This window comes from Thalia democratica, chromosome 8 (assembly GCF_965202585.1).
Source record: "Thalia democratica chromosome 8, ktThaDemo2.hap1.1, whole genome shotgun sequence".
Classification (NCBI taxonomy): Eukaryota; Metazoa; Chordata; class Thaliacea; order Salpida; family Salpidae; genus Thalia; species Thalia democratica.
The window spans coordinates 4206182-4218242 of NC_139172.1; the positions used below are offsets into that span (position 1 = coordinate 4206182).

Below are 12061 nucleotides of genomic sequence, written 5' to 3' on the forward strand. Positions count from 1 at the left end.
GAAGTTAAGCTCATGGAGGGTGGAAGTAACAAAGTGGCGAGAGCGAATGTTAGAGAAAAAGGGAAAAAAATAACAAAAACTTGTTGCCGAGTATGCGATTAACTAATGAGCACAAAATTCGTCCACTTTGTTTATATTAGGTGTTTGTATTAAAAATGTTACTTTTTTATATAACACCACTGTAGGATTAAGCATAGATAATTATCAACACAGAAAGTAAAGTTTAGATTTTTTTATTAGTGTAAAACAGTTACGAACATTACAGATAAATTTGAAAGTTAAAAAAAAGAAAAACATTTCAAAATTTACTAAAAAAACTAAAAAAAAACACATAATCAAAAAGCTGTGAACCTGCATTTGATTTTAATATATTTTTTAACAATCAGAAGTAGTATAATAATAAAAAAATTAAAAAAAATAGCTTTTAGAATACGTTGAAACGTCATAAGTAAAAAAGAATGTAAAAAAATTGTAATTAAAGTAAGACTAGATTTTGTATTGAAACAATAGAATAATCAATCTGCTTAGTTTATAAAAGTATTGTGCTTATTAGTTTTATAAACTTTGCATTACTTAGTCTTTTTATAACCAACTTGAGAGCTATTAAGCATTGATTGAAAAAGTCTTTTCTGCTCATGAGGTTTTTTTTTAAACTATCAATAGCTTTAAGTATGAAGTTTTAAATCTGGACAAGTTTTTGTTAGTTTAACTAGTTTTTAATAAATAAAAAAAGAAAATAATAAGTCAACAAGTGTATAGTTTTTAATTTTCATTACTTTGAAGATTTTTGGTAAAACAGCTTTAAACAAAACGTATAGCTCAGCAAACGTTACAACTACGATCATAAATATTTTATAAAAATGTGTTTCCTACTTAAAAGTACATAACTGGTATACGTTGTTTAAAATTATAAAATTTTTTTTAGTTTGGATTTTAGAATGCTTTAGCAAATTAAATGTAAATAGCTTCTTTTTTAGTTGCTGTAAATATAACTAAATAAACATACAAAAAGTATAAACTTTATCTATTAAAGTTTTAATAAATTTTTCTAATTGTATATTTTTAAAATACTTAAATTTAAATATTTTAAAACGTTATCTTTTTCAGAAATACTAAATAACGTTCATGAATATATCTGACTATCAGCAAAACCTGAAGCCTATGCAAGATGTGAATTTCTACCGCATAAACAAGTTCAATGACAACAACCCAACCAGCAATCATACAAACACTTCCTACATCGGCCAATTTGTTGACAACCAGCAAAACGAGATGCACTCTGGTCAGAACAACTACGGGTACAACGTTATAGGGTATTACCCGGACTCGGACCTGGAAACTATCGCGGAGGAATCGTCGGTGATCGATTCGGAGGTAGGGGGGTCCATCAGGAGTAGGTTAAGCTCGCAAGCAACCTCTGTGAGATCGGAAGGAAGCGATGATTCAGATTGTACGATTCAGAGCAATGACGATTTTGCTCAGCAATCAATCGGTGGAGAAATGGTGAATAATTTAAAAAGCAACAACAAAATAGGTATGTTGTTTTTTTTAAGTTATGTTTGTATGAATAAACGATCAAAGAAAGTAAAAGTTAAGTTAATTAAACAAAAAGAAGAAACTCTAAAGACAAAATATGGTTACTATTATTTTTCTGGTAAAAGAGTGACATTAGAAAACAATTTTTAACTTTTTTAATTATCTAAAATTACTTCTGTTTTAGTATGTAGTTTTTAATTTTATTAATTTTTTTACATTTTTTATTTAATCTAACTTATATTTAAGGATAGAGTAAAACTATTTTTTTATTCTTCATTTTACTAAATCATTTATAGTTTGTAAAGCTTTAAATGTTTACAAAGAAAAAACTTAAAGCTGTAAAATATAAAAACTAAAGTATTTTAAATTAATTAGGGCGGCATGCTATCTTTCATTACTAGAAACCAATAAAAGGTACACTGTTTATCATTTAAGCTTTTATTGATTCAGTTTAGCTTTAATTTGTACTAAAATTAGTTTTAAACGTTTTAAGAGTTATTATTATAAATCAGATATTTCACTCAAATAAATTTAACTTTTAACGATATTTTTTCAGTGAAAAATCAAAATCTCACGATAAACAGCTTGTTAAGTAGTGGTAATGAAGAAATAGTTGATCATTTGTCCAGTTCTCCAGATGACATGTTTGCTGCTGCTAAGAGTGGAAACTTGAAGTTACTTGTCAGTAAAATTATCTTATTATTTGATATCAATAACTGTTTTTCTTTATTTTAAACTAATAATTGTGAAAGCATTAGTTAAAATTAGTAAAAATCAAAACAAAACTTTTTTCAATTACAATTGTTAAGCTTAATATTCAGAAATATAAACCAGTAAACTGGCCAAATATAAAACATTAAAAAGATATTAATAAACTAACCACTAGTTTAATTCTTTCTAGTTTAGACATAACAACAGATTTATTTTTCAGTCTCAGTTCACAAGCGAAGAACTGAGTAGCACATTGGACGAAAAAGGAAACACACTTTTGCACATAGCAGCCGAATACGGCCACTTGCAATTGGTCAAAAATCTTTCTTCGGTTTACAGCCCCAACATGATTTCTATGCCCAACGACGAAATTTTGAGTGCGACCGGCCTCGCTATCAAGGTAAGCTTATTAGCAGGAAAAATTATAAATTCATGAAAAAAATTGAAAATATATTAAAGTCAATATTATTGTGAAAAATGTTTAAGCAAAAACCTTTCAGTGTACCTGTTTGCTTTAATGAATTCATTAAATAAACACAGACTTCTTGTAACAAAAGAATTTTAAGGCTTGACTGAACTTGCGCAAATAAAACGATTAAATAAACACCAAATAAGCTGATTGTTTAGCAAAAAGTAGCAGTACATACAGGCTTGTATGAGTTTTTTTTGTAACTTTGTGCTAGTTTTAAGTGTTTTTTAAAAGTATGCTAAATGTTTATAGTTTTTTAACTTTTTCAGACAATTTTGTTAACACTTACAATTAGTTTCAATAAATTTACGAATTAATCTAAATAGTAAATCTATATTGAACATTATTAAGAAATTGTTTATTAAATTTACTAAGCATAAATATTGTTTACTAGACTTAAAGAAACAAGGTATATGAATCTAAACTTTTTTTATAAAACGTAAAGATGGCATGAAATTAATTTGGTGATTTTTTCAAAAACTAAATGTTTATACAACAAAACTAATTTATTGACTTTTTAGAAGGTTTTTGTTACAATAAAACTTTATTAGTATATTAGCTATTACAATTATACAATAACTGTTACACAATTTTTACACTTTAGAGTGAATTGTAAAACAAATAAATTTATGTAAACTTTAAAGGATTTTTTAAACCAATAATAATTTATTCTATTTTAAAGTATAATATGCAGATTTGAAAACAGTATAAAATATCCTTTAGAATTTAAGTTTTGATTTAAACTTTTTACTTTTATTTATCTGACACTGAATACTTTGTCTATAACAAAGCTCTGTTGTTTTATTTAGAATTAAGTAAACTTTTAAATCTTAAATTTAATATTATTTATTTAACATTTTTAAAAAATTTGCAGATTTTTGTTTTATGCCAAAAAACTTAACGAATAAACTAATTTAAAAGCTTAAAAACAAAAAAGCTACAAATATGTTATGTCAACATTTTACAAGCTTTGTTGTAACATGTTTAGTTTTAGCTTTTATAATAACTGGATTTACTTATCACTACATAAAAGAAGAGCTATTAGACTTTACGAATGAGCATTTGTTGTCAAGTAGTTACTATATAATATAAAAATTTCGAAAATTCTTTTATTTATAAGTAGAATTTGTAGAAAATGATTAGTTTGACTACAATTGTTTATTTACTACTGAACGTTTTTAACCAAGTGTTCTTAAAGTTCGATAAAAAAATCAAAGTTAACAAAAGACTTAAACATAGATAGTCATTTGTTAGTAATAATATAGTAATTTGTTAATTTTTAAACTTTGCTTTGATAACTTTAAATTTTTGTTAACCAAGTCGAAATTTGTAAAGTTATTAATATTTTAATGTAGTATTTTCATAATAAGTTATTTAACTAATTTTAATGGTATAGAAAAATATTTTTGGCTTGCTACGATTAACAGAAATCTAATAAAATTAACATATTCTAATAGTTGTCATTCTTTTTGGTCGTTTTATACTTTTATAACACAACTTGTTAGTAACAAACAATTTAAAACAAGAATTTTTTAAATTATTCGGTTATTCATATGTCTTTTAGCTATGTTTCAAATTTTACATAAGCAAGTTTTGACTAAAACTTTCAGCTATCAGAAAAAACTTTACTTAATAAAGAAAACTTATAAAGATTATTTTGTGCAATTAATTATTACAAAAGGTTAATCATAAGAACAATTTATAAACAGAGGCATATAATAGCAATTCAAATGTTCAAAAAAACTTTTTTTACGTAATTTATTTTAATAATGAATATAAATATTTTTTTAACTTTATATTTGCTTTTTGTTACGAATATGACTTATGTAAATAGTGTAAATTTCTAAAAATAAACGTTAATGGAAAGTTATCAAATTGACAAAACTATTTGGTATTGAAATAGAAGTTATCGATTTGTATCATCTGTAAAGGACACTTAACGTTAAACTCTGTATTATGACGTCACCTAAATATTTACATGGAGCGTTTAACAAATAAAATAGTTGGGGAGAATTTCTGTCAATTCTATACACAACAAAAGACACAAACGTTTTTACGTAGAAGTTTATTTTAATAACATTTTATTATTTTTTATCCTATTAAAAAATTTGTTGTATTTGTTGTATTTTAAACTAACTAAATAGTGAAAAAGCAAGTAGTTTTAAAAATAATATATTAATATATTATATAAATATTAAAACTAGTCTCCTATTGCTTTTAATAAACATTTTACACAACTAAACCTTAAAAAATGCCTAAATGGTAACATGAATTTAAGAGAAATTAAGTTTATATAAGTTCTTATAACAAATTGTTATTTAAGTATGATTTCTTAAAAAGTAAACAACATAAATTTTTATTGCATTTGTGGTTTTTTTCGGTTTAAAAGTACTTCTAACCAGATGATTAAAAATGTAACTAATGAAACGAAGAAATTGTGTAAATACTTTTTAAGGCTTGTAAATATGCATAGAATTTGTATACACACACTACAAGCGTTTTTCTACACATCAATGTAAACAAATAGCCTTATTAAAGTGTTTTTTGTAAAACAAGTTTATTATAAATAATATAAAGGCTTACATTGCCTTTTTTATCTATTCAAGAAAAAAAATCATTATACTTTTTTAGCTGAAAGGTTTATATAATATTTAAATGTTTTATTTGTTTGATACTTGTAATACTGTTTATAGAGTAAATTTTTTTTAATCGAATTATTTCCCTCGAGTGTTTTTTTTAAGTGCTTAAAACTTTGAAAAAATTCATTATATAATTTTATGTTTACTATTTACATAAATAAGTAAATATTATACGTACTAACTTTAAAGAAGTTAATAAATAAATTTTAAGCAATAAAATATCAATGAAGTGTTAATTTTGTTTAAAACTAACATAATTAACATTATTATTCTACTTATTATTTTTGTAAAATCATTAACTAGATATGCGACATCATAATTAGCTAAAGTTTATCTATTTAATTTAATCAAAACATGACTTTCAAACTATTTGTTTTGATTACTCATGTTATTTACCTTCTATTTAAAGTTAACAAATAAGTATAAAACTACCATGGGTGGTTCTTTGAACAAAAAACTAAAAAGAAACTTACTTAAACTATCTATTTTATTTATTTAAAGATATTTTAATCAGAGTGGAAATATTGAATGTGCGAAATGGCTGATAAAAAACACGAAAGCAAAAGAAGAGTTAGTTATGTCGACATTAGCTTCCAATATTGATGGTTTCAACACAAGGTAACTTTGTTTTTCAATTTTATCGTTCCTAGTTTTGTCATTAGGGTCGGCAGAGTTTTATTTTAACGGGCTAGATTAAACAGACTAAGTATTTTTTCAGCCCGAATTTCTTAAAAAATGTGTTTTAAACATAACGAATAAATAACAACAATAATTAAACTATTTTTATATTAAATAAAATTTACCATACAGGTGGCCAGTTGCCCACATTGCAGCTAAGTACGACAGGGAAGACATGCTTGAGTGGCTTTGTGACGAGATGACGAGTGATGACGTCAGCATTGACGTAAGCAACCACATGTCAGACGCTGCCATTCACGTGGCCGCCAGAAACGGAAACATCAAATGCGTACAGGTTTTAACATTTTTTTTTTGCGAGAGCTTGAATATTATAGTTATTTAATTTAAAATAGTTCTAAGTTAGTTATTTTAGGTTAACCTACATCTAATTACTTCTAAAATTTTTAAACATTAAACTAAAAAAACAACATTGTTCGTTTTATCACCTATTAATAACTTCATAAAGTTCATAAACTACCCATTGATTTTCAATCAGGCGCTGGTGGCTCGCGGCGCTTCAGTCACGATACTGAACAGTCAAGGGGAAACCCCCGCACAAGCCGCACAGAAGTCGGGGCACAGCGTGTGTGTGGGTTACTTGGTTGTCGTGGAAACTTGCGTGTCCCTGGCACAGCAGGTTGTCGTGTTGAAAGAACAAGTTGAAAGGTAATTGGTTCAATTTAATTTGTTAGAAAAATAATTAAGTTTTATTTTATTAAATTACACTAATATGTATTAATATAAAAAACACATGCTTTTGTAAATAAAACGACTAAACGTTTTTTTTTATTTAAATTGTCTTTAAAGTTTACAGTGTTACAATTACTGTAGAAAATAAAAAATAATTTATTGAAATAATTTAGTTTGCAAGGGAAATCAGAGTTAGAGAACAAATCAGAAATAGAAGAGTTTTCAGAAATAATAGAAGAAAATAAGCGTAAGTGTTATTATTTTTTGTTTAGTTTTATATTTGTTACTTTTTTTCAATAAAAAATATTTTGTAAACGGAATGTTTACACGAAAGATTTTGAAAAATTTTTGAATATTTTAAATATTCTTACTGTGTTCTAAGCATAATAAAAAACCTTTGTGTTTTAAAGTTGATGTTTTTCATATTGGTAATAATTTAAAGACAAATGTGTATAAAAAAAAAGAAAATAAAGTTATTATTAAAGAATTAAGTATTTGAAGTACTTGAAAACAAAGTTACTATATCTATAGTAGTTTTTATAACCTTTTAATAAAATGATTGTTCCAAAAGTATAAGTAAAGCTTTTTGTAGCTTTTTTTTACCAAGTAAACTATTCATTAGTTTTATAGCTTCATTGATTTGTTAACTTACGTAAAGTTAAATTTGGATGCAGAGCCGGTTAGCTTGGAAAAGAACATAAACAAGTTCGAACAAGAGAAGAACATGATTAGCTCTAGAAAACAATTACAAGAACAACCGCCTCCCCCTAAAATGTGGCTGGATGAATCACAATCCCCCAATAACATAATAAAGTCACCAAAAAATTCTAAAGAAAACTCTTTTGGACCGGTGAACAAGAATACGGATATGAAAAACACTGCGAAAGAAGTTGATGAGCCTACAGCAGAACTACAAAGATTAACCAAAGGTTGATACTAGTCAAAGTCATAAATCTAATGTAAAATGTAAAATTTAAAATTTTGATTTTATTTGAATAAGATTTGTTTACAACAACTGAGGATCTCCTATATGCAAGTATAGGAGTAAAACATTGTTTTGTTAGTAATAAACTGTAATAAAAATATTGGGTAAAGTTTTAAATGTAAAGACATTGTAAAGTTATCATGAGATAAATAATTTTAGTAGCTAAAACAAGACAGATGAATTGATAGTAATATTTAACGCTAATAAAACTTTACGATTATAAATTTAACCCTTCTAACAATATTAAAAAAAGTAAACTTCTGCTTATGTTTCCAAATTCCTTCTTTAATTATAAAAACATTTACTGAGATTACTATGAAATAACTCTTGTATTTTTCTCTCTTTTTTTTTTGATAAAATAACAAGCAGCTTTAGCAAAAGTATTCAAAATCTTTAAATAAATGAAAAACTTTTTGTGCTCACATAGTATCTAGCTTTTAAACTTAATTTATGCTTATTGACTAAAGTAAAAACAAGTCTAAAAAACATCAAGAATAAGTAAGCAATAAGCAACTAGTAAATTAGCTTATTTTTTTAATTGATTCAGTTTTAAAAAGCATAAAACACGTTTGTAGAGAAAAATTGAGTAATATATTTTTGTAAACTTTTGTATTTTGAGTAATTCAGCTGTTAAAAAAACTGTCATCTTTTTAAGTTAAAATCTGTATGATAACGAAAAGACTGTAAACAGTTAAAAAGAAACAACCTAAGAAGAATTAATTTTAATAACTACTTATTTATCCACATTAAACAAGCATGACTACTATAATTTTTATGTTATATATTTAAAACTTAAAATGTTTATTAGTTAACATGGATTGCACTTTTGATTTTTGTCTAAAAATATCTAAGTGTAAAACTTTTACTGGTACTTTATTTTCATACAGTAAACTATACACAAAAAAATCAGTATATTTCACAAACAATAAAAATCAACTTTATTGACACAAAGAAAGTCATAATACAAAGAAAAACAGAAAACTAATTTAAACACTTTTTATTTGTATAACACAATGAAACTTTTATTAAAACACTAGTTTTAGTTAAACTTACAAGTTTACATTTAAAGGATTATCGATGTCAATGAGAACATGGGAGAACATGACGATTGACGAGGTATTGAAAAAAGCGCGGGAAGTCAGGTACCAACCCTCACCTTCCATATCTCACCTGACCGAAGACTCTACTATCGAACCTGCTCACGTGATCAGGTAAAATGTTTTTGAATTAAATAAAATAAAAATCTTGGTAAAAAATATAATACCACTGTATATTATGCTTTAATATATATTATAGCATAAAAATATTAATCGTAAGCTTAAAAGTCATTGCAAAAAATTTAATTGTCTTAGAATTAAACTTGTTTAATTAGCTAACAAGTACTGCTTTACTAATTTAAAATAATCGTATTTTTATGTAACAAAAGTTTAAGTACCTAACTAGACGATTTCATAATTATCATAATTGTGACTTATTTTTGACTATATTGAATATTATTTCTAATGCATACTTATTTTTGATGTTGTAAATATTTATTTCTGTTTTAGGCTTTTTAAGTCAATGAGACTTTTTTACTAAGTAAACATATTTAAACTTTAGTTTAATAACAAAATATTTTTTTTACTGTTGTATTTACTTAAAGTTATTGGTAGAACTACATTATAAATATAAAATTACTTACGTTTGGTAATATCATTAAAACAGTATTAAAAACAAAACATCTATATGTTTGTTATGTAGTATATTTAATTATTGTTTTTTTTTTATTTGATACTGTTTTTTTGTTAATTGTATTATCATTTGATGGTTTAAAACTATTTCAAATTATTTATAAACAGAGATCGCTTAGCTGCAGCAAGCCGCTGGTACTTGAACAACAAATCGCAACAAAGCGAACCGCCACAAAAGCAAGCGAACAACCAGAAGAAAACCGAACATAACGACAAGAATAAGCTTCAAAACAGCAACGTTAAAAAAAACAACAACTCTAACGCAAGCTATCAGAAACCTCCAATTCCAAACACGAACAGTTATAGATCAGATCACAACACATCAAAACTGAAGAGCAAAGCTGCACCGAAGAATATTTACAGCAACTTGAAACTTAGACAGGCTAACGGTGATAATGACACAGTTTCAAATGGTAACAAATTGAAGAGTACTGATGAAAATAATCATGTGGATCAGTTAAAAAATCGGCGGACTTTCGTGGATAAAAACTCAGATAAGAAGAACGCTACAACACAACAAAAGATCAGCAGTTACAACAAAAAGCCTAACAAAGTGGAAAACAGTGAACGTTTCCGAAAAAGAGTGAACGTTTTTGAATCCAATAACAGCAATAAAAACTTAGCGGAAAAACCATACTCAAAGCAATCCAACGGTTAGAAAATAAGTATAAGACATTACAAATTAAAAGAATATGTTTTTAAAGTTTAGTTATAGCTAAAATTTTCTTACTAAGTTTTGTTTTATATAGATAATATTTTAATGTTTATTTAAAATCCTTTTTTACAGTTAATTTAACAAGGCTTTGAAAAATGAAAAAATCGAATACAAACTTAGTAGTAGAAAAGTTTAGCATAATACTTTAAAATAAAGTTTATTTAACTTTCAAAACTAACAGAACATCACGCTCCTCCATCTTCAAGACAGCTGAACTCATCGACGCAGAGGAGCGGCAGTTACAGAAGAGCCGTGTGGAGCGCCCCGTACCTGAGAAACAACGAGAACTTTTACAAAAAACAGGAATCTGAAAATGCTCAAAAAACGGGTTTATCAGACAACAGTTTGCCTAACAAGTACAACAAGCCGCAAGCTGATGGCGGAAAGAAGAAGGACAAGTGGGTCAACTCTTACTTCAAAAACAAGGCTAACCACTTTCAGCACCGCAAAACAGAAGACGCGAGTGACAACACGGAGTTGAGCGAGGTACCGCAGCTCAGGACGGACATTCAAGCGAGAAACAGCTTCTTGAGGAAGATGCAGGGAAAGAAGAAGCAAAGAGTTTAGTTTAGCAGAATACATTAGTTTTTCTTTATCTATACAAACAGGTATTTATTGAAATTTAATTTGAACAGTGTCGGTTTATTCTTAAATACGCTATCTTAAATTTACTGTGATGATACTGTGAAAAAAGTAATTAAAACTAAAGCTGAAATAACTATTTAATGTTTTTTATAAACAAGTTTGTTTGTTTAAAGTTTGTCAAGAAAATACCTTTCTACAGCCATTCCCTTTTTTACATTCTTTAATAATATGTACAGTTAAACTGTTTATAATTCTTATAAAGCAATAGTTTTCGTTATATAAACTCTACTGCATTTTTAATTTATACATATTTCTACTGTGGTTTTATCTTTATTCCATTTGATTAATTTTTATGTATAAAAAAACTTTTAGTAAACTTTTTTCAAACTTTTAGTAAACCTTTTGTAAACGATTTATATTAATAAATGACGTTTATTCATTACTAGTTAATTATCTATTCGACATAATTCGAAAGATTAAAAAAAACTTGCATTGTAGTTGACTGATTTCTACTTACTCTTTTTTCGATCAAAGAAAAATGATATAATTTTATTTATAAATAAAACATTTAACTTTACTTTCTGTTTTTTTCTATCAAAACTTTTGTAAATTTCTTTATTTTAACGACATGCAAAGTGTTTAAATATTTAGAAATTTCAAATATATATGTTTATGTTTTTTTTGAAAATGTAGTCCTACAATATTAATATAATAGTTTTGATTTAAAATACCTTTTTGACATCACAAAATCTTTAAAGCATTGTAATTGATAGTTTTTTGAAATTTGATTGAATGTAAAAATTGATAGTAAACGACTGTTATTTGTTTTACATATCAACTTTAAAATAGAACACCCTATATTAAATTTTTATCATTAGTAAAAAACGAAAACTGTACAAAAAACTCTCATTTAAAAGAGGTAATTGTTTGCTGCATTACCACTAGTGTACTGTTTTTACGGTTTTGATAAGCTTTTGTGTTATAAGGTTTTAGTTAAGAGAGCTTTGTCCATGTAACTTCAGTAGCATTTATGTAATTGAAAATAAAAAACATAATATTGGCGAAAATTCAATATTTGCTTAATTTTGATATATTCTTTTAAAACCATCTGAATAATTTTTTTTTTCAACTTTAAATCGATTTAAAAAAAGCTTAGTACACAGTTGATACACTTGAAACTTACTGCAAATTAAAACTAGTTTTTTACTAAATGACTATACTGAAAATGTTATGTTGTATTCTTTAGTAATTTATTTATAAAAATAAAGAAATCGACGCTAAAAAATTCGGTGAAAGGAACTGGATGTATAAAAAAACTATGCT

General features: G+C 26.0%; 1 protein-coding gene across 1 annotated transcript; it reads left to right on the plus strand.

Annotated features, from left to right (window-relative positions):
- Window positions 1–1111: 1111 nt before the first annotated feature.
- LOC145842447 (uncharacterized) lies at window positions 1112–10991 on the plus strand. The gene is made up of 11 exons (XM_082949897.1): window positions 1112–1534; window positions 2093–2217; window positions 2468–2647; window positions 5870–5973; window positions 6166–6328; window positions 6530–6699; window positions 6897–6970; window positions 7398–7652; window positions 8778–8919; window positions 9547–10091; window positions 10335–10991. The coding sequence occupies exons 1-11, from the start codon at window positions 1126–1128 to the stop codon at window positions 10718–10720; spliced, it is 2553 nt and encodes an 850-aa protein (XP_082806023.1). The 5' UTR covers window positions 1112–1125; the 3' UTR covers window positions 10721–10991.
- Window positions 10992–12061: the final 1070 nt, after the last annotated feature.